Source organism: Cervus canadensis, chromosome 3, assembly GCF_019320065.1.
Source record: "Cervus canadensis isolate Bull #8, Minnesota chromosome 3, ASM1932006v1, whole genome shotgun sequence".
Taxonomy (NCBI): domain Eukaryota; kingdom Metazoa; phylum Chordata; class Mammalia; order Artiodactyla; family Cervidae; genus Cervus; species Cervus canadensis.
The window spans coordinates 45938575-45962771 of record NC_057388.1 but is presented as its reverse complement, the minus strand read 5'-3'; the positions used below and the strand labels follow the sequence as shown (position 1 = coordinate 45962771).

General features: G+C 40.3%; 1 protein-coding gene across 1 annotated transcript in view; it reads right to left on the bottom strand.

Annotated features, from left to right (window-relative positions):
• Nucleotides 1–19381: 19381 nt before the first annotated feature.
• Nucleotides 19382–24197, bottom strand: part of SLC26A4 (solute carrier family 26 member 4) — a 54282-nt gene continuing 49466 nt past the window's right edge. Inside the window, exons 19-20 of the mRNA XM_043463056.1 lie at nucleotides 23393–23476; nucleotides 19382–21583 (exon numbers count right to left, since the gene is read on the bottom strand). Coding sequence (XP_043318991.1) covers nucleotides 21560–21583; nucleotides 23393–23476 — 108 coding nt within the window. The 3' untranslated portion in view covers nucleotides 19382–21559. The remainder of the gene's footprint in view (nucleotides 21584–23392; nucleotides 23477–24197) is intronic.

Sequence of the window (24197 nt, the reverse complement as noted above, 5' to 3'; positions counted from 1 at the left end):
ATAATATTAGTGTCTGCTGGTGCTAATATTTAGAGAATTAGAATTTTTAAAGAAGTCTTCAAACTGTGTTTTATGTAATTTAATATGTAAGTCAGAAGTTATGTCAGCATTTTATGGTGCATCAAGTTATGAATATTTACTAAAAGGAAACTCACGTTTAGATTTCTTATTGCTAAAATGTTAGATAAACATTTAAATTATTTGATTTGACCTCGTGCTTTTATGCATTGCTATAGCATCTGTGCTCTATATTCACTTTCCACTTAACTATAGCCTCACTTTACTAGTACAGTGGCAATATGACACATTAATTTCTTCCTCTAAATGGTAAGAGAAACTGTATATAACATTTTATTACTGCCCTCTGGTATCCATTGTTGCTAACCTTTGTGCTGTAAGCAGTCACAGTTTTACTGAAAGTCAACATTTATACTTAATTTATAGCTTGGTACTGTCCTAAGGTTTATAAAAATGAAACATCATGGTAATGGACAATCAGAAGCACCAAGGTGTATATCATATTTTCATCTTATTGACAGACATCTGCTAGTCAGTGCTCTTCAAGGTGTTTTGTTGACCTTGCATTTAAATACATAGCACTGTTTACTTACAAAAAAATAGGATGGGTATCAGAGAGCTTGAGACTCCTCAATACCAGGTCAAGGGCAATAACTTTCATTTCTTTAATGCTTTTTTTTTTTTTTTGCCCTCACCGCAGGTCTTATGGAATCTTAGTTCTGGAACCACATATCAAATCCTGCCCCCTGCAGTGGAAATGCTGTCTTAACCACTGGACTACCAGTGAGGTCCCTCCTTAATGCTCTTTTAATTGTAACACTGTAGTACCTAAGACCGCAGAAGGAAAAAAGCGTATAAATAACAGTTCCTATATGGAGAACCATATAGCCTAGCATTTATAGAAATAATTAAAAACATGGAATTCATTCTGTGTCTTTGAGGAGAATGCAGTGCTACCTACATTCAGAGAAAATTATGAGCAGTAGAGCTGAGGGCAGTCAGGTAGACTGACTTTATTTTGATGAACAGGATAGCATTTGAAGGTGAGGAGAGAAATGAAAGAGGCACATCAAACCAGAAAGAGCAAGGTCACAGATGTCATAGCTTCTATAGAGAATAGTGATCAGCTTCACTTTGGTCCATGTTTGGGAATACTGAAAAATAAGGTTTGATTATAGAGAAACTTGAAGATTTCAGAGTAGCAGTTCAGAAAGAGCATATAAACAAAACCTAGCATGATATGTTTATGAAAACAACACAATTCAGCAAGGTAGATTCAGAAACAATGAGCAGATCTTAAGTGTGGGTAGGAGGAAGTCAATACTATTAACCTGTAAGAACAATTGACCAGGAAGCCTGAGACTCCCCGTGATGGCCAAAATGCCAGCAAGTGTGAGTGATCTGTTAATAAGAGAACTGATCAGGACAGTGTCCACTAAACGTGAACAAGTTTGATAAGTAGATATGAATAGGAAAGGTAGTGGGCTATAGTGATAGATATATGGACTTGGACGTTAAAAACTGGGTTCCAAGCCCAACACAGCTGTGAGACTTTAGGCAGATTACCTAATCTTGTGGCTGGCTGACTTCATTTATAAAGTGGGGATGGTAATAGTATCTACCTCTAGGGCTACTTTGAGAATTAAATATTTTCTATCTAAAAGCATTTAGTACCTACTGGCATCCAGTAAGCCCTCATAAAATGATAGTTTTTATTACCAGAGTAGTTACTATATTCATTGCTTCATGAGGTGGTTAAGTAAGATAACAATATAGCACCTGGCTCATTATTAAATGAGTGTTAAATGTTAGCTGCAGTTTCATTATTGCCTATAAATAGGGATTGGAGATAGGTTTTGAAGATAGGGTCAGTAGGGCAGTTTTAGACCTCTTAGCACACACCAAGCAAGCCTGATGTTTAGCCAAGGCTCTTTGACTTTTGTTTATTGGAGTAAATTGAGTGATCGGCTTTCAAGCATCATTAGCAGACTTAACTAACTCCAGCCTCTCACAGTCCCAGCTTCCTTCTCTCCCTGCTGCTGCTGCTGCTGCGTCGCTTCAGTCGTGTCTGACTCTGTGCGACCTCATAGACGGCAGCCCACTAGGCCCCTCTGTCCCTGGGATTCTCCTGGCAAGAATACTGGAGTGGGTTGCCATTTTCTTCTCCAGTGCATGAAAGTGAAAAGTGAAAGTGAAGTCGCTCAGTCGTGCCCGACTCTTAGCGACCCCATGGACTGCAGCCCACCAAGCTCCTCTGTCCATGGGACTTTCCAGGCAAGAGTGGGGTGCCATTGCCTTCTCTGCCTCCTCTCCCTACCAGCTGCTGGAATGGCCCAAACATGTTACCACAGCTGAGCCTCATTAAGTGTGGCCCCCAGCTTCCCAAAAACTCAAAAATTGGGCAAGAGACAGATTTGGGGAATAAGAAGGAAGCAAGACCACAAGGACTGAACATTACTGATTGAAGGCACTTCCCCACTCTGTTCTTTGAAGCCTAGCGATGTATTTACCCATTTGGATGGGAACGTTTGTTCTAGAGAACCTCTGCCGCCTTCCTTCTCTTCTGAGGACAGTTTTGCAGTGGATATCCTTTCAGCTGATAGGCCTGCTCCTCCCAACTGCTCCTCTACTAAAAGATTTTTGTCTTGTCTTTTTCTCTCCACATCTCTGTTCAGCTCAGCTCACACCTAAGAGAATGTTTAGTGGTTTTACACTACTCTGAGCAAACAGTGTGTCATACTAGGGCACAAAAACAGTTTTTTGACAGTAGATTTAACACCCACCTGTCCCTCAGTTGAGAAAAATACTAGACATGAATTTGTAGTTCTTACTCCCACCTTAAAACCCACCTACCCATCCAGGTTTCTGTTCATATTGCCATTTTTCCCATCAAGGCTTCCCTGACTCATGCTTCCAATAGGTAATATATGTAGTAGAGAAAGAGCACGAGCTTTGGAATCAGGCAAAATGGGGTTCCAATCTCAACTTTTGCTGTGTGATATTGGAAGATTACTCAAGCTTAGTTTCTGTGTCAGTAAAATGGGGACAATAACATTCCTTGGAGAATTGGTCTGAAGATCATAGGAGATACATCAGTGAAGGCTTCTTCAGTTCAGTTCAGTTCAGGTGCTCAGCCGTGTCCAACTCTGCAACCCCATGAACCACAGCACGCCAGGCCTTCCTGACTGTCACCAGCTCCCAGAGTCCACCCAAACCCATGTCCATCGAGTCGGTGATGCCATCCAGCCATCTCATCCTCTGTCATCCCCTTCTCCTCCCACCCTCAATCTTTCCCAGCATCATGGTCTTTTCAAATGAGTCAGCTCTTCGCATCAGGTGGCCAAAGTATTGGAGTTTCAGCTTCAACATTAGTCCTTCCAATGAACACTCAGGACTGATCTCCTTTAGGATGGACTGGTTGGATCTCCTTGCAGTCCAAGGGACTCTCAAGAGTCTTCTCCAACACCACAGTTCAAACGCATCAATTCTTCAGCGCTCAGCTTTCTTTATAGTCCAACTCTCACATCTATACATGACTACTGGAAAAACCATAGCCTTGACTAGACAGAACTTTGTTGACAAAGTAATGTCTCTGCTTTTTAATATGCTGTCTAGGCTGGTCATAACTTTTCTTCCAAGGAGTAAGCGTCTTTTAATTTCATGGCTGCAATCACCATCTGCAGCAATCTTGGAGCCCAGAAAAATAAAGTCAGCCACCGTTTCCATTGTTTCCCCATCTGCCATTAAGTGATGGGCCGGATACCGTGATCTTTGTTTTCTGAATGTTGAGCTTTAAGCCAACTTTTTCACTCTCCTCTTTCACTTTCGTCAAGAGGCTCTTTAGTTCTTCACTTTCTGCCATAAGGGTGGTGTCATCTGCATATCTGAGGTTATTGATATTTCTCCCGGCAATCTTGATATCAGCTTCTGCTTCCTCCAACCCAGGGTTTCTCATGATGTACTCTGCATATAAGTTAAATAAGCAGGGTGACAATATACAGCCTTGATGTACTTTTCCTATTTGGAACCAGTCTGTTGTTCCATGTCTGGTTCTAACTGTTCCTTCCTGACCTGCATACAGGTTTCTCAAGAGGCAGGTCAGGTGGTCTGGTATGCCCATCTCTTTCAGAATTTTCCACAGTTTATTGTGATCCACACAGTCAAAGGCTTTGGCATAGTCAATAAAGCAGAAATAGATGTTTTTTTGGAACTCTCTTGCTTTTTTGATGATCCAGCGGATGTTGGCAATTTGATCTCTGGTTCCTCTGCCTTTTCTAAAACCAGCTTGAACATCTCAAAGTTCACAGTTCATGTATTGCTGAAGCCTGGCTTGGAGAATTTTAAGCATTACTTTACTAGCGTGTGAGATGAGTGCAATTGTGCGGTAGTTTGAGCATTCTTTGGGATTGCCTTTCTTTGCGATTGGAATGAAAACTGACCATTTCCAGTCCTGTGGCCACTGTTGAGTTTTCCAAATTTGCTGGCATATTGAGTGCAGCACTTTCACAGCGTCATCTTTCAGGATTTGAAACAGCTCAACTGGAATTCCATCACCTCCACTAGCTTTGTTCATAGTGATGCTTCTTAAGGCCCACTTGACTTCACATTGCAGTATGTCTGGCTCTAGGTGGGTGATCACACCATTGTGATTATCTGGGTCATGAAGATCTTTTTTGTATAGTTCTGTGTATTCTTGCCACCTCTTCTTAATAGCTTCTTCTTCTGTTAGGTCCATACCATTTCTGTCCTTTATTGAGCCCATCTTTGCATGAAATGTTCCCTTGGTATCTCTAATTTTCTTGAAGAGATCCCTAGTCTTTTGCATTCTATTGTTTTCCTCTATTTCTTTGCACTGATCCCTGAGGAAGGCTTTCTTAGCTCTCCTTGCTATTCTTTGGAACTCTGCATCAGATGGGTATATCTTTCCTTTTCTCCTTTGCTTCTTATTGCTTGCTAAATAACAGGCCCTCAATAAATGTTCATTTCCTTCATTCCTCTTGGTAATTACTGCTCTTTCAGATCTACGTTTAAGACATCACTGTCTTAATTCCTATTTTAGAAGCATATTTTATCCAAGTATGCCCCTAGAGGATAGCATCCATTAGTAGTTCATATTTGTATAATATACAGTATTTAGCAGAAGGCGCTCACAAAAATATCTGTTGACTTACTGAAGAATGCCATCAAACATAATATGACCCTGTCAAAAAAAATTTAAACTTTTGACCACAAATGGATGTGGCAAACAACTCGATAAAACCTTGCAATAAAAAAATAACTGCAATAGGATGGAAATGACCACTATAATTGTAAAGAACTAGTGACAATTTATTACACCAATTTTCACAGTTCATTCAATAAAATGAGCAAAGAACATTTAATGCCAGAAGACAACAACCCATATCTGCCAACATAAAGAAACTCAAGCAGTACAGCGAGCCTGAGGTTTTCTTGAGTGAGAAAAAAATATATTAAATAGTAATGCATATATAATCTAGAAAAATGGTACAGTTAAACCTATTTGCAAAGCAAAAATAGAGATGTAGATATAGAGTACAAACATATAAACACCGGGGTTGGGGGCGGGGAATGAACTGTGAGATTGGGATTGACATATACATGCTATTGATACTGTGTATAAAATAGATAACACATGAGAAACCGGCGTATGGCACAGGGAACTCCACTGTGTGCTCTGTGGTGACCTGAGTGAGAAGGAAATCCAAAAAAGAGGGGCTATGTGTATTCATACAGCCGAGTCACTTTGCTGTAGAGCAGAAACTAACATAACATTGTTAGGAAGCTGCTGCTGCTGCTGTCGCTTCAGTCGTGTCCGACTCTGTGTGACCCCGTAGACGGCAGCCCGCCACTATACTCCAATAAAAATTAAAAAAACAAAACTGTAGGTGTGTGCTTGTTTAAACATATACACGTTTTGTTGTTGTTCAGTCGCTCAGTCATGTCTGACTCTCTGCAACCCTGTAGACTGCAGCACGCCAGGCTTCCCTGTCCTTCACTATCTCCCAGAGTTAGCTCAAACTCATGTCCATTGAGTCAGTGATGCCATCCAGCCATCTTATCCTCTGTCGTCCCCTTCTCCTGCCTTCAGTCTTTCCCAGCATCTGGGTCTTTTTCCAATAAGTCAGCTCTTCACATCAGGTGGCCAAAGTATTGGAGCTTCAGCTTCAGTATCAATCCTTCCAATGAATATTCAGGGTTAGTTTCCTTTAGGATTGACTGGTTTGATCTCCTTGCTGTTCAAGGGACTCTAAAGAGTCCACTCCAGCACCACAGTTTGAAAGCATCAATTCTTTGGCACTCTGCCTTATTTATGGTCCAGCTCTCACATCTGTACATGACTGCTGGAAAAACCATAGCTTTGATTATACGGACCTTTGTCAGCAAAGTGATGTCTCTGCTTTTTCATATGCTTGTCTGTGTTTGTCATAGTTTTCTTCCAAGGAGCAAGTGTCAAGTGTCTTTTAATTTCATGGCTGCTGTCATCATCTGCATTGATTTTGGAGCCCAAAAAAGTAAAATCTGTCACTGTTTCCATTTTTCCCCATCTATTTGCCATAAAGTGATGGGAATGGATGCCATGTTCTTAGTTTTTTGAATGTTGATTTTTAAGCCAGCTTTTCCACCTTTAATTGGTCCTAGCTGTATGTCAGTTGGTGCAGGAACCAGGGGAAATGCAGTACTGATGGAGCAAAGGCAGGGCAAGAAGTGGATACACAGGCCTTGCATTGAATATAGGCTACTGTATTGTCTTTATGAAAGTATTGCTACTGATCTGCTAGGTGTAGAGAGAGATAGCTGAGCAAGCTGTTCAGCTGTATTAATAATAATTATTTCTGTGTAAACTGATATTGATTGATTCCCAACATTTTGTGCTTGTATTTTTTTTGTATTGTTGGAAAAGTTTTAGTTGGAATCTTAAAAAATTTGTCATCCGTATAGTTTGGTGAGCTGAATCATTAATGAACATAAGTTGAAAACTATGGTAAATTTAGGCAGAGTTCTAGAATTATGAACATGCAGTGTTCTTTAGTATTATCACCATATCACAGTATGTTAACCACTGCAGCTGATAAACCTGATTCCACTCAGGTAAGGAGTTTAAATCTGAGGTCTACTAATTACCCACTGTATTTTTGTAACAGCGTTTCCCCTATTGGTCAATATTTCTGTACAAATCTCTAAGAGATAAAGTCACAGTGCCATTATCATGCCTTAGTCTCTTGAGAAAGTCAGTGTCGTGGGGAAAAAAGGGATAGGACTTTTCTAGATTTATAACACTAAGGAACTATAATAACTAAATGGAATTCTTGCAGCTTCATTGGATCCAAACTCCGGAAAACAGCTATAAAAGATATTAGGGAAGTTTTAATATGGATTGACTGGAAGATGACATAAGGGAATTATTTTCTTTTTGGGGGGAGGGGGAATTATTTTCTTCAGAGTAATGTATTCTGATTTGGAGATGCATGCTGTCATAGTTGGAGATTGACTGTCATGTCAGCAAGGTACTTTAAACAAGATATATAGCTAATAGGCATAAAGTCATGTAGATAAAAATATAAGTTGGATGAATGCTCTGGAAAGACTCATTTGCAATAAAAATAAATGTACACAAAAGAAATTAAATATCTGGTACTATGGACTGAATGTTTGCATCTTCTCAGAATTCATATATTGAAGCCCTAAACCCCAATGTGATGGGGCCTTTGGAAAGTAATTAGGATTAGATGAAGTCATGAGGTTGGGACCCTGATAATGGGATTAGTGCCCTTGTCAGAAAGAATCCACTCGCCAATGCAAGAGATGTCAGTCCCTGGGTTGGGAAGATCCTCTGGAACAGGAGATGGCACTTCACTCCAGTATTCTTGCCTCGAAAATTCCATGGGAAGAGAAGCCTAGCGGGCTACAGTCCATGGGGCTGCAAAGAGTCAGACGTGACTGAGTGACTGAGCAAAGAGACAGCTGAGAATTTGTTCTCTCTCTATTCGTGTGCGCACCCCAAGGAAAGACCATGTAAGCAGACTGCAAGAAGACAATGAGGTAGAGATCTCTCAGCAGAATCCACCCATGCTGGCACCGTCAGAGACCTCAGAGGTCCAGGCTCCAGAACTGTGAAGAAATAACTTTCTCTTGTTTAAGCCACCCCATCTATGGTATCCTGCTGTGGTGGCCCAAGCTGTCTGAGATTGAGTTTGGTACCAGTGAGTGGGCTGCTGCTGTCACAAATACCTAAAGTTGTGAAAATGGGTGATTGGAAGAGGCTGGAAGAGTTTTGAGATGTGTACTAGGCGTACAGACATTAAGAGGAAATGTAGAATGTTATTGCAGAAACATGCTTACAGGAAAAGGCAGTCCTCATTATAAAATGGTAAAGAACCCGGCTGCACTGTAGTGCTTCATGGAAGGTAAAACTGACGCTTAGCTAAGGAGATTTCTAAGCAAACCATTGAAGGTGCAGCTTTGTTCTTCCTGACTGCATATAGTAAAATGCAAAAGGAAAGAACTGAATTGAAGAAGGAATTGTTAAGCAAATAAAGGAGCCAGAACTTGAAGATTTGTAAAATCTTCAGCCTATTCATATTGCAAAAAATGAAAAAGCTTGTTTCTGAAGAGAACACGAAGTCTATGGCTGAACAACCATCTGGTAGAGTCATGGACTCAGTCGGCCATCTCAATAGGAACCAGGCAGAAAGATGGGATTATACAGCAGAGACTGCCAGTTTGAAGTAAAATGAATAGAGAAGATGGGATGGAATGAAGGAAGGTTGTTGGACTTGGATTTCAGAGGGTGGGACCATGAAACTATCCTTCAAGAAGCAAGAAGGACCCCTTAGGTGACCACACAGATTCTCAAGGCTGCCACGCCCATCACAGATCCAGTGCACCCAAGGCAAGGCTGAACAAGGCAGCAAGACCACCTCCATCTTGGTTTCAAAGGGCAGGACTGCTGCTCAGCAGAGCTGCGTAGACAGTCCCTCCCAGAGAGGCATGAGGGCAGGGCTGTCCCGCTGAGCTGTGGGGCTGGAGGGCAAGAGCATCAAACCAAACAGCCATAAGATCTAATGCAGGGAATTCCCCGTGGTGCAGTGGCTAAGACTAGGGGCTCTCAATGCAGGGAGCCCAGGTTCGATCCCTGGTGGGGGAACTGGATCCCACACGCTGCAACTAAGAATTCTGCATGTCACAACAAAGACCTGGGACAAATGAAATTTGCCTTGTGGAGTTTTGGACCTGCTTGGTCCTTCCTTCTTAACTATTTCTCCCTCTTGGAATGGAAGTGTCTCTCCTATGCCTGTCCCACAACTATATTTTGGGAGCACTTATTTGGTTTTACTGCTGGAGAGGAATTCTGCCTCAGGATGAATCCTATCTACAGTTTCACCTAGGTTTAGATGATATTTTATTTAGATGATACTTAGGTGAGACTCTGGACTTTAGACTTCAGAGTTGAGAAGTGTACTGAACTTCTCACTAAGAGGCTAGAGAGATATATACTCTTCCTTCATCAGGAAAAAAAGAGTCCAGATGGTCAGGGTAGAATCTGAGCTTTCTAATTGGATATGGTGGGAGGGAAAGTGCCAGACTTTGCCCTACTTCAGCTATCCCATTTATTGTGTTTGTTTATCTCTTGCAATGAAAGGCAATAAAAGTGATGGCCTGGCCCACCTGTGTTCTTGCTTAGAGCACCAGAGGAATTCAGGATGAACCCTGTCTGCCCAATGTCCAGTGCAGGACATATCTGTAGTCTTTTTGTATTGCCCCAGGGGATAGCTGAGCTGCTTTCTTGGAACCTATCAGTCATCTCCCAGGTGCTAAATCACACCACCACCATCCACTCACCTCCCAGTGTATTAACACATGGACCCTGAAATTTATTTCCTGAGCAGCCTCAATCTCCATAGTCTGCACAATGGTGTTGGCTGTTTCCAACTAATAAATGATAAGCATGTAGTGAACGTTTTCCAGAACTTCACCACCACCTTAGCCAGGGAGATAAAAATCCTGAACTCAAAGCTGTTTCAGAGATGATGTCCACTAGATGGCGCTAGTCACAGGTAAATAAAGACATACTGTCTTCATCACAAGTTTGGAAGTCCTATGGAAAGAGAAATAAAAGTGTGGTAATAAGGCAATGTACATATATTGTGCCCCCCAAACTAAGCATTTGATCCATAATAATTATTAAAGCAGCTGTCCAAAATAGTTACAGGTCAAAATGTGTTCTGGTTTTTGATTCCCAGACTCCAGGAAATTCTGATGCAGTGTATCAAATCTCGACCATTTGAAAGATAATTCTCTCTTCATTTAGCATCTTGTAATTGCTATCCTCTCCTTTCTTCCGTTTGCAGCCACAGTTCTAGAAAGAGCAATCTCCCTGGCTCCCCTTCCTCTCCTCTCTTTCTATGCCCTCCGTGCAATCAGACCATTTTGCCAACACCCAATTGCAAATGCCCCCACACAGGTTACCAGTGAAATTCCTCATGTCAAGATCTTTGGGTGGTTTTCAGTGCTGATCTAAGGAAGCCAGCTGCAATATTTGCAGCTGTTAGCACTTATCCAATAATTAACCTAGCACCTGCTATGCATTTGACACTGTTCTAAGCACTATGATGTATAGCTCGATGAGTCTCTTATCACCTTATCGAGGGTGCAGCCAGGTTAGAACATTCATCAGATATCTGGCCCTGGTCTTGGGCAGGGGAGCCCCACTATTTGGATGAATAGGATAGCAAGCTCTGATAAAGGTGCCCACTTTTAACTCACTTCTCTGCTTTGCATTGAAATCTGCCTTTCAGACCACTTGCTCAAATATTATTTTCATCATATTCTTTTTAATATTCCTTTTATTTATTTATTTGGCTGTGTCTGGTACTAGTTGTGGCACACAGGATGTTCGTTGCAGCCTGTGAACTCTTAATTGCAGGATCTAGTTTCCTGACCAGGAACTGAAGCCTCCTTTCCCTCCATCCCTACATCGGGACCATGGAGTCTTAAGCCACTGAACCACCAGAGACGTCCCTCATCCTATTCTTAACAGCTCTCCTATCAACATAGCATCTTAAAATTGCTGAAAATATGATATTTTAGAAGGCAATCATCACTCCTTAAAGAGATCCCTTTGCCCCTTCCCCCATGTAATAACAGTGAAAAGGCACCTTCTGTGACCCTGGAAGTGAGTCCTCACCAGACACTGACCCGCCAGAGCCATGATCTTTGACTTCCCGGTCTCCAGAACGGTGAGAAATGAATGTGTGTTGTTTCCATGTTACTGAGTTTTTGACGTTTTTGTGACAGCAGCCCAAACAGACTAAGACAAGCACCTATGGCATAGGGAGAGCTGCTTTACATAGTATGGACAAAGAAGGCCTCTTTGAGAAGATGCCATTTAAGCTGAAATGTAAAAGTTGCAAAAGAGTTAATCTTTAGAAGACCCTGGGAGGAAGCCTCTAGGTAGAGGGAACAATAAGTGCGAAGGCACCACAGAACTTGGAATGTTGGGAGGCTGAAAGGAGAGGTTAGTGATGACAGTGGCTAGAGAGGAGGCCTTGTTTTATCAGAGGGGAGATCTCACTGGAGCATGTTTAAGAGCTAACAGAATCGATTCAGTAAACAGGAATCGAGGTACAGAAGGGGTGGGGCTCCATCATGAAAGTGGAAGCATTTGCTTTGATAAGAGCAGAAATGTGCATACTTTTTAAAGCTTTTAGTCTCCTTTCCAGACCCCCCTTTAATTTTCAGGGTCAGCAGGATTCTACCAATGACTGTCTTCCAGTCATCCTCTCTGAATCTTCCTTATGTAGACACTCTCATGCCTATACCACTCTCGTGGACTTCTCGTATCCAACTGCAGGTAGATATATTTTAATCTCTCAAATTATAGCTCCAGCCCAGACCTGTCCTCTGACCTGATTTAGCTGCTGATTTGACATTTCCACTTGGATAGAGGTATCTTTAATGTATGCAAAATACATTGGGGTTCCTGAGTGGGTGGGATTCTTCTCCATACACAGCACACTACACAGAGTCGTAGGTGCTCATTGATGACCCAAGTTCCACCTCTCCTCTGACCTCTACCCCCATTCTTCGATACAGATCTTTGAAGTGTTTTTATTCTTATGTAACATACAATAGTAAGCATTACTAGAGTCACCAGCACTTCTTCCTTTCCTAGACATCATATTTATTCATATAAAAGGATTATGTTTATCTACCTCCTTGAAGGTAGACTTAGCTCCGGCTCTTATGTTAGTCACTAAAATCTGGTTGAAAATTACATGTGCTGCTTCCGGGTGGAAAATAATTAAGATTAGGTGTTCAGTTCTTCTTGCTGTCTTTTTTTCCCCCTTCTTTGTTTTAAGGTTATCATTTGTTGAGATAAAGATACCTAAGATTAAAGCAACCTGGAATGCTGAGCCATCACATTGAAGAAAATTGCCCAGAGAGTCATTTGGACATGCAGCAAACTTTGATCAAGAAGGAAAACAAAACAAAACAAAACAAAAAAACCCTTTGTTATATAAGTCACTGAGGTTTTGCTTTTTTTTTTTTTTTCTTTTTAGTTCTCATGTGTGTGTACCTGTCTGTATCTTGGGGTTACTACGTATAATATGACATATGCTGACTGATTAAAAAAAAATGCTATGAAAATTCATTGTTTAAGGCAAATCTCTTCTAGCCACTATTTCAACCAGCTGGGCACTCCTAAGCCTCTTTTAACTAGAAATTCTGTAGCTGCCAGTGCTCCCAAACTGTCTGTCTGCAAATCTCCCCAATTTGTTATCATCACCATCTACTTTGTCATTCAGTCCTAAATCCAAAAACACAGATCAGCTTAATTCTTCCCTGTTCCTCACTCCCAGAGTCTGATTACTAGATTTTTTTACATATGTCTCAGATTTGTCCCAGACATCTGCAATAGCTTTCTTCCTATTCCTGTGTCTAGTCTTAGAATATACAATACCTTCAAAATCAGAAGTGAACAAAGGGTCTACAAAACTTCTTCCTCCTGCCCTTGCCCTCAGTCACCCTTAGTCCCTCTTCCTGAAGGGAACCAGGATGAGGTTGAGAGGTCGTGTATTCCTTGAGAGATACTCTGCACATGGAAACAAACAATTTACCCAGAGTAATCTGAAAACAAAGCTGGCCATCTCTTTCCCAGTTGAAAGTCTTCCATTTACAAACTCTTGAGTATCTAAGGACCTTCCTCCATCCTGCCGATCTTCTTTCAGTCCCAAGTGACCGCATCTCAACTGAGATTAATCCTGCCCCGGGGCTTTTCTTGACCTGTTCCCTCCGCTTGGGCAGTTTTTCCCCAGGTCTGTGCTTGCTAGTTCCTTCCTGAAGCATTACCTCCTTGGAGAGCACACACAGCCTTCCCAAGCCAGTCATCCCCCATGACAGAAGGCCTTTTGTGTGTCTCCTTCAAGCCTCTACCACAAGTAAAGTTGTCAGCCTCTATTTACCAGGCTCTTGGCCTGTTTATCGACCATCTCCCACATTAGACTTTAGCCCAGGAGGATAGAGATGGGCTCGATTTTGTTGCCCACTGAATGTCTACCCAGCTTCTAGTTCCGTACATGTCACAGAAAAGGCACTTGATGAATAAGGAGCTGATGGAAAAGCTAGTACCCTGAACAAAACAAAGGAAGATGAAACTAAAAAGAAAGTAGCCCCAGCTCTTTTAGCAGGTAGATCAGGCCTGCATACTGTTTCTCCGATCTTCATCCTGAGCATCTTCTCGCTGAGTGGCTGGCTGTATCTCTGGTTGGGCCACCACTCAGTGTAGAGGAGAGATGGTGAGGGAATAAGAAAGCAGGCTTCATCCCCGCAGCTTGGAAGCCTTCACTTCTTCCGGAACAGCCAGCACAGAGTACTTGTTTGCCACCCTTGTATTTTGTCATAGACATTTAACAACTGCTTTAAACATAAATATTAAGCAATCACTTCCTCCTTTGTTTTAGGGATCAAAAGTTCTTTAAAAAAAAAAAAAAAACCAGGTAAAGCCAGAAAAGACAGGGACTCCTGCAACATGTTTATGAAGAAACATTGACTCCTCAATCTCAAATCAGTATCTACTTCTGCCTTAAATGTTTTAATATAGCACATACCTTCCTAATCATAAAAGTAATGCCTCATATCATTGTAGATGATAGAATTCTGAAATTGTCTTTAAAAATCCCTAAGGTTAATCCTTCATCTGTTACTCTGTCCTTGGAAACCAACAACAAAAGCTTCATTCATCTCTACTTTAATTTCACCTTCTGAATTTATTTCTAGGTATCCAGGTCAGCTGATTGGATTAGCTAGGTAATTTAACCCAGCCATTTTGCTTTTATCTCTTACCAGAGTTGAGGATAGATAAAACCCAAGCTTCTTAATGTGGCATACGAGGTCCCTCGTAATCTGGCCCCAGCCCACCTCTCAGCCTTATTTCTCACCACTTCCTTCCTTCCCACTTAACTGGGAGCTTACTGGAAAAGGGCATGGGCACAGTAATTGTTCTACTGGTCCAGACCACTCCTAGTCACCCGAATACTTCTGTGCCAGGGAATCAAAGGAGACCCAGGCTTCCTTTTGTATATGGTGTAAACTTGGGGGAGTGGGTTAAAGGATCCTGAAGTGCTATACTCACCAGGAGTTGATGAGCGCAGAAGTGAATTCACCTGGACGGGGTCGGGCTGACTACTCTGATCAGCATACAGGGATCAGGACCCATCCTCAGGAGTGTAGCAATGCCACCGAGCTCACAGGTCTCTTGAAGAGAGCTGCAATGAACTGAATGTGTCCCTCTCCCAAATTCAGATGTTGAAAGTGTACCAGAATGATGGTATTTGGAGGTGGGACCCTTGGGGGGTAGTTAGGTCAGGAGAGTGGAGCCCTCGTGATGTAATTCCAAGTAGGGAGCTAGCTATGTGAGGACACAGCAAGAAGACAACCCCCTGAGTGTCCTCTGTAAACCAGGAAGAGGGCATTCACTGACCATGCTGGCACAAGATCTCAGACTTCTAGCTTCCAGAACTGTGAGAAATAGAAAAAACATTTGTTGTTTGAGCCACTCCATCTATGGTAATCTGTTATAGTAGCCTGAACTGACTAGGACAAGAACCATACCTATTCTCCATCCTGAAGGGTCTCTGCCAACTTGTAGTACTGGTTGGTCAAGGACTTGTATCCTTCTTTTACATCCAAAGGGTGACTTTTACATGCTCCTCCTGTATGGCCCAGAGCTCCTCCATGCTGGGATAGTCATGAGTTAACATGGAGAAAACTTCAAGCACATTCTAAAGTGGAATATTTGGTGGTCAATGTATCCTGGCCACAGAAAGTGTAATATCAGAGGCACTCCTCCAACTCAGGGTGTCCTTGCTCGGTCTGGAGTGGTGGGATGTGGAGAGGTGTATCTGTACTTTTTTTAAAGGCCCTTGAGAAGGAATTGTGTGTTTGTGATACAGCTGTGCATCTTGATTGCAATGGTGTGTACGCAGAGCTATGTGTGTCCATGCGTACTCAGTCACTTCAGTCGTGTCCCACTCTGCAACCCCATGGACTTTAGCCCATGAGGCTCCTCTGTCCATGGGATTCTCCAGGCAACAGTACTAGAGTGGGTTGCCATACCCTCCTCCAGAGGATCTTCCCTACATAGGGATCAAACCCACATCTCCTGCAGGTCCTGCATTGACAGGCAGGTTCTCTACCACTAGCACCACCTGGGAAGCCCCACATGAAATTATACTTGGGATAAAATTGCATAGAGCTACACACACACACACACACACAGTGACATGTGATAAGCTCTATGGTTTGTACCAATGTCAATTTCCTGGGTTCTGTATTATACTGTAATTGTGCAAGATGTTAACATTGGGAGAGGCTGGGTGAAGGGTGCAAAGGAACCTTGCTGTACATGTCTTTGCAAATTCCTGCAAATCTTAATCATTTCAAAATAAAAGGGTCTATTTTTTTTTAAATGTAATGGGGAGGGATTCAGAATACTGGAGCACTTGGTCTAAAGCAGTGAAGTGGGTTGGATCTTGTGCAAAAATATTTCCTCTGTGTCTAGGCCTAAAGATGTTCCTGAAGAAAGGGATGAAGTGGGCTACCTTAGCAGATTTAAAATTAGTATAAAGTCTAGATAGGTCCTCAGCTTCTTGGAGCTCTGTAAGAATACTAGTGAATCCCCAGCTGCTTTTCTGAAGACCTGTAGGGAGAGCAGGCAGACAGGCAGGTGAGTTGTGTAGACCACAGGAACAGACCAGAAAGCCCAGGACTTCCCTGGTGGTTCAGTGGTTAAGACTCTGCTTTCAATGCAGGGGACACAAGCTGATCCCTAGTTGGGGAACCAAGATCCCAAGTGCCATGTAGTGCAGCCAAAAAAAAGAAAAGAAAAAAAGGAAGTTAGTCCAAAAAGAAAAATACACAAATGAGTTGGGTCAATGACTCCCTCGAGTATTAAATGATAATAAACATCTGAGGTGTTCAGTTTCTTTAGTCATCAGACAAATGCAAATTAAAAACACGATATGATCCTAATACACAGCCACAAGAATAGCTTAGATGAAAAAGACACACAAACCAAGTGTAGAGAAAAACGTGTAGCAACTGAAACTCTCATAGCTGATACAGGTGTGAGTCGGTGCAATCACTTTGGAAAATAGTCTGCCGTAGATACCTACTGCAGTGTCTACTGAAGTAGAACATATGTGTTGTTGTTGTTGTAGTTTAGTCACTGAGTCGTGGCCAACTCTTTTGCAACCCCATGGACTGCAGCCCTGCTAGCTCCTCTGTCCCTGGGATTTCCCAGGCAAGAATATTGGAGTGGGTTGCCCTTTCTCTAGGAGACCTTCCCAACCCAGGGATCGAACCTGCATCTCCTGCACTGGCAGGCGGGTTCTTTATCACTGAGCCACCAGGGAAGCCCTGAACGTAACTCTATGACACAGCAACTCTGCTCCTAGGTATAAACTTCATAGAATAGTCTGCATATGTTTACAAAAAAAATTTAACAATGTTCTCAGCAGCACTATTCATGAAAGCTAAAAACTGGAAACAACCCAACTATTCACAAACAGTAGAACAGATAAATAAGTGGTGGTAAATTTATATAATGGAAAGTACTGTACTGTGCTTGATCTCTCAGTCGTGTCCAACTCTTTGCGACCCCATGGACTGTAGCCCTCCAGGCTCCTCTCCACGGGGATTCTCTAGGCAAGAATACTGGAGAGGGTTGCCATGCCCTCCTCCAGGTGATCTTCCCAACCCAGGGATCAAACCCAGGTCCCTTGCATTGCCGGCAGATTCTTTACCATCTGAGCCACCAGGGAATCCCAGACAAAAGAATACCGTTTAACAATGAGAATGAATGAAGATTGTTATAAACAATGACATGGATGAATCTTATATTTGTAATACTGAGTGCAAGAAGACAGCCACAAGAGAAAGGGAAACAATTTTATGATTTTGATAGAAATCTGTCCTTTTTGATTCCATTTATATGAAATTCAAAGAACAAGTGTTAGAAGTCAGGACAGCAATTATCCATTGAGGCAACTACTGGGAGAGAGCATGAGAGGGCATCTGGGGAGCTGGCTATTTCCTGATCCTTGATCTGGGTGCTGGCTGCACTGGTGTGCTTATTTTGTGAAAATTCATGCAGTACACTAGGCGTTGCATCATTTTGATGTGTATTTGTACCAGAAAGAAACGTTTGCTTAAAATAATGAAAATCATTGCACAGAACAAGCTGGAAATATTTGGGTAAGAATTATAAGATTGAACCGAGATATTTATGTGACATTGTTTATTGCATCAGTAAGTCTTTTACAAAAAGAAATTACACCCAAAACAAATGGAAGTAGAGCTATGAAGAATACATCAAAATGATGACTGATAAGAATACTGAACCACTGCACAGCACAAGAAACCATTGACAAAATATACTTGCAAATTATATGATCCAGTGGAGTTATTATTAAAAATATATAGACAGTTCATACAACTCAATATCAAAAAAACAAACAACCCAATCAAAACAAATGGGCAGAAGGGCTTCTCTGGTGGTCCAGAAGTTATGAATCTGTCTGCAGTTACAGGGTACATGGGTTTGATCCCTGGTCCAGGAAGATCCCACATGCCATAGGGCAACTAAGCCCACGGGCCACAGCTACCGAACCCACGTATCACAATGACTGAAGCCCACACGCCTTAGAGCCTGTGCTCTGCATCAAGAGAAGCCACCGCAGTGAGAAGTATGTGCACCACAGCTGAAGAGTAGCCCCACTCGTCGCAACTAGAGAAAGCCCATGCACAGCAGTAAAGACCCACTGCAGCCAAAAATAAAGGCGGGAAGGAAGGAAGAAAGAGAAAGGAAAGAAACTGGGGCCTGAAAGGTAAATATTTTTAAAAATGTGTAGAAGACCCAAATAGACATTTTGTCTAATGAAAATATACATATGATCAGTAGGTACATGGAAAGATGCTCAGCATCGTTTTCATCAGAGAAACGCAAATCAAAACTACAGTGAGCTATCACCTCATACCTGTCAGAATGACTATCGTGAAAAAGACCATAAATAACAAATGTTGGTGAGGTTGTGGAAAAAAGAGAGCATTTTTACACTGCTGGTTGGAATGTAGATAAGTGCAGCCACTGTAGAAAGCATTATGGAGGCTCCTCACAAAATTAAAATTAGAACTACTATATGACTCAGAAATTCCACTGCTGGGTATTTATCTGAAGAAAATGAAAATACTAACTTGAACATGCACCTCAGTGTTCACAGGAGCATTATTTGTAATAACCAACATGTAGGAGCAACCTAAATGTCCAAGAATAGATAAAGAAGACATGAGATATATATATATATATATATATATATATATATATAATGGAATATTACTCAGCTGTAAAAAAAAGAATGCAAAAATGCCCCTGGAGCAACATGGATAGACCTGTTAGGTATTGTTCTCAGTGAAATAAAGTCAAAGACAAAAACTGCATGTTATCACTTATATGTGGAATCTAAAAAATAAAGCAAACTAATGAATATAATGAAATAGAAGCAGACTCAGATAAAGACAAAAAATTAGGGGTTACCAGTGGGGAGAGTAGAAAGGTAGGCAAGATAGTGGTGGGGACTTCTGAGGTAAAAACTACTATGTATAAAATATATAAGCTGCAAGGATATATTGCACAGCACAGGAAATATAGCCAATATTTTATAATAACTTTAAATGGAGTGTATTCTATAAAAATTTTGAACCAGTATATGGTATACCTGAAACTAATATAATATTGTAAGTCAACTATATCCCAATTAAAAAAAAAGTACTGGCACACTTAAAATTTAGCATTTTTATTATATTTAATAGTTTTGTCCAGAAGGGACACATCAGAGTAGTTTAAAAGGTAACATTATTTTTCATAAAAAATATGTGCAAATATTTCCATATGTACATGATTTGACTTTTTCACTTGTTGAAATTCATATACAATAGTAGAATTTTATCCTATAGGTTAAAAACATAACAAAAGCTTTAATTTCAAGTAAAATTTCTACTGAAAATATAGAATTAAAATTATGTTTACTATTCACAAGATGCATAAAGAGACGAAATTACTAGAGTGTGCTTGGGAAACAAGTCAAATAGACTGTGGTCTTATATAGCCACAAATGGACCCAAGATCTTACAAAACTCTAGCCTTTAAAATGTAACTTTGGTATTTCCTTTGACTTAAAAAAAAAAAGAGAGAGAGCAGTGCATATTTCCTCTATTGAACAGAGGTATTCATCCATTTTCTGCAAGACTATTACATTCAGTCTTTAGAGCTATAACTTGTTGCCATTATAGAAAAGTATTACTGTAATAATGAGATAACATGACAATCCTGGTTATGTTGTATCCAACTAAGTGAGAAATCTGTTCCCTATCAATTAAAGACAGTATAACTCATGAGCATCAAAGACTATTGTAACATCACAGGCCACTATAACTCACTGAAATTCTAATATGTAGTGGGGGTAGAAGGAAGAGAAGGATGCTTTTTAGTCAGCCAATTTGATCTGATCACTAATGACATTTCTTCAGAAGTAGAGACCTTATTTCTGATTATATTTAAGAAAACCAGAGATAAGATATGCTGCCTTTGGATAGCCAAATGCCTTTAGGAACTCCACACATCTGTGCCAGAAATACAATACCATTCTCAGTCAAGTTAAGACATTATCTCAGTTGAAAACCTGAGTATTTTTCTCTAGAAATGAAGTACAACTTCATTCGTCCAGTGTAAAATACATGCAACCAGTCCACAGGACCAAAGCCAATATATTATACACAATGCCTAGAAAATTGTTGGCCCTCAGAAAAGGTTAAGTAAAAAATATTTTTTGGCTTAACATATGGATTTTTAAAAACATATATTTTCAATGTGTATATTCCAAACCAACTTTTTTCCTTTGATACTAAGCTCATTTAGAATGCTTTGTCTTAATCAATATGCACATATATATACACATAAGCAGTTCACTTTTTAGATTTTTTGAAAGGTGTTTAGAATTTAGTTACAGATCGCTTCACATACTTGCTAACATTTTAACAAAAAATATAAACTTGTTTTAGTCATCATGGTCTTATGAACATATTAAAATTGATTTTTGTTCAAAATAACACAATTTTTCTGTTAGATTTTAAATAGACCATACTTAAATATACTCTACACAATGCTCATTTCTATAAACTAAGGTAAATTAAAACTGCATTTTTCAACTATAGATAGTGTATCATGTATTTTTACTGGATCTTATTTGGGAGTTTTGCTTATTATATTGAAAAATGATATTAATAAACCACAATAATCTTATCACTTCACTTCTCTGAGTCAATTCTATAGCATTTAAATAAACATTTCCTTTATTCTAGCTACATATCTGGTCACATATAGTAATACTTCATTAACCAAGTTTGTATTTTTAAAATTTTTTGGATGCATTTACCAAAAGGGATTTCTAAAGACCTTTACTGATAAGTACACTAATAATTCAGCCTTTACTCACTGTGACCTTACACTGTGATCAGAGCAGCTCATAGGTATCAAGGTCAATCAGAAATACATTTACAGGATAACCGTTACTGACTCACCTGCCCACAGAGACTGTTGGGTGACCCTTTCCCCAGCTGCACAGAAGTACACATGTACCCACATGAACACTCCTAGCAAATCTGTTGTAGGAGCAGCAGCATGGTTCCCTCAGATCCTGCAAACTGCTAAACTCTCTTGACCACGTTGCACATTTTAGAAGTAAACTACTCATTTTATAAATAAAGCCTAGAAACAATCTTTGTGCTTCTCTTTCAGTGGTTAAGAGGTTAAAAAAGAAGATTTTTTAAAGTCTACTGGAAAAAGAATGAGTATTTCAAGTTCAAAGAAAATAGTCAATGCAGAAAATATTTGCATAGAATTACTCGGTGGGGAAATTCTGCCATGCAGTCAGTCTTTGCTTAGAGTGACCTCCTGAGCTCAATTTCAGGAAGCAAGTCTTCGAATAGCCTGTGAAAGCAAGGGGGAAACAGTGTTGATGCAACAGAATTCTCCTTAAGTCTACCTTATCTTTTTTGCAAATATGTCTTTGTAGTGTTTGTTGCTTACATTTACTCAGGTGTTTAGTACCACAATAAAAGTAGGGTAAAAACTTAATTTTGTACCTCATTATACGCTAATTGGATGTAGTTTAAAAGCAATCATTACTATTTCCTGAGCACTTACTATGTACAAGACTGTTTTATTCCTTTACATGTACGCATTAATGGTCACAACTCTGTAATGTATTATTTCTGTTTTACATGAAGAAACTAAAATGAAGTCAGGATAAGTAAATTGTCCCAGGCTACTCAGATGGTAAGTTGCAGAATCAGGGCCAGCACTCAAGTCTGTTGGTCTAAAGTTCAGCCCCTTAAAACCATTCTGCTTTACAGTTTCCTTAGCTACAGGAGCCCTACCTGAATGATGCTTTTATGTGGCATCAAAAATACTTCTATAGCGTGGCAACTTCTTAAGTTCCAATTGTGATATATGAGTTTTCATTCCACTAAGTTGTCCCCATAGCCTTAATCATAAACTAGTAAGCTGGAAGGACTTCACAGCTTTGTAATGACATTCCTGGGCTCATTAAGCTGATGGGCTAAAATGCAGAACCCCTGATTTTCACTCTACTTAGTGATTTCTTCCCTAAAAATCTTCTCTGCCTGTAATCTAGCAGAAAATACGTAGTTCTGCATTAAGGTCTAAACCAATTCTATAACTGTAAATGGGGCGCCCACCTAGACCACAGTTCATGTGAAAATGCTCAAGTCTTTAGTGGACCCCTGCTCAATAGAAGCAAAAAATTTGATGTAGCTGTTATGAAAATAAACCCATTCTTAAGTCACAGTAATGTAAATATCTTGATGAGACCAAGGGACATCATAGTTGACCGTGTCTGGGATTTTGTATCCCCTTCTTGTTCAGGGAAGAACTAACAAATTTCTTATCTGTGAGGAACAGTAAAGGGAACAGAAGGAGTCTCACCCAGGGTAGAGTCTCTTATAAACATGAAATCTGCTCTCAAATATTTAAGGACTATTCAGAGAAGGCAACCAGAATGATCTCAGTCCACTGGATGATTCTTAGAGAAAGTGTGAATCTAGTTTGTAAGCACGGCTGAGACCTGAAGACTTCCAGCTATGTAGCAAACCCCCTTGAAAAGCTACTAGTTGCCAATGTCTAGAAACATTCACACAAAAGCTGAGAGAACATCTTTAGAGATGGGGTAGGAAGGATATCTGCAGAGCTGAGGATGTGGGGCTACTTGATTTTGAAACATCTGTCAACTTGAATCAGTCTCTAAAGCCATCATCAGAGGAAGAGGTTCCTACTCTTCATATACAATTAAGTTGGCCAAAAAGTTCTTTTGGTTTTGTCCCTAAGAGCTGGCAAACTCAAATGAACTTTTTGGCCAACTCAATATTTCTGAGGCTTATGAAACTCCTGGCTTAAAAATTCCCTCCATTCACCTTTCTCCTATCCCACTGGCCTTAGGTCTCTGAAAGAGAAAGTGTGCAGAAGTTTAGGTATAAAATCAAGACAAATGTGTTGGCTGCTTCCAGTTGCTGATCACATCTGTAGGCTTGGGGCAAAAGGCACCTCCCCATCCCCCAGTTCTTAATGTCTTCAATGGAGAATCCTTGTTTTCCATTTTACCCTCTTGGTATTTTCTTAAAATTATTTTCCCTGGATAGTTTTTATCAAATATTTTTAATACTACAAGTATTATTCTGTTTAACTCAAATTCTTTTCTTTGAACAAAAGTAATGATCATACCTCATCTTGGACATCAAGTTCTTCTTCAATCATTTCTGCTTCCATTAATTCAAGAGGATCTTTACAGTCTTGGATGAGGGCGATCTTGACAAAGAGAACACAGAGACTATTTATTAGAGGCCTAATAGCATCAACCTACCTGGTTCTTCACTGAAAATGATTTGCAGCTTTGCTGGTGCCTCTCATCTAAAATCTATATACTTCAAAATCCTTTTCAACTTTCTTGTTCTTTCATATTTCCCACTTAGAATTCCCCCTCCACCATTTTTTTCACATTCAAGATGAACTAGTATAGTTCATTGTCTAACCTCCTTCGTAGCTCACTTCCCCAACCTCTGAAGTGTACACTTAGCAAGTCATCCAGTCGGCCTAAATGATTCTGCAGTCAATGGTCATTTTCTTTCAATAACCAAGCTAAGGGCACTTAGTAAAGCATTGAGCATTCAGGGAACTCAAAGTGAAGGGCTCCTGACTGATGACAATAAACAATCTCAAGTTGAATTGAATGGGAATTAATTTTATTGGAAATAGAAACCAACATCTATGGACCAAGTAGGTTATTCAGGAAAATTATGCTTTTTAGCCATAATGTGTAATTTAATCTACACACAGAGGAAACCAGTAACAATCTGGACTTTGTCTTACCCATAAAGCATGTTCCCAAAGCAACTCTAAATGTATATCAAAGTAAGAGTAACATTTCATTTTAGCTACTTTTAATCTCACAAATAAATAACTCAATTCTCTTTACACTATCCTGCTTTGTTGTTGTTACCTACAGGGAAAACAATAAGTCAATTTTCAG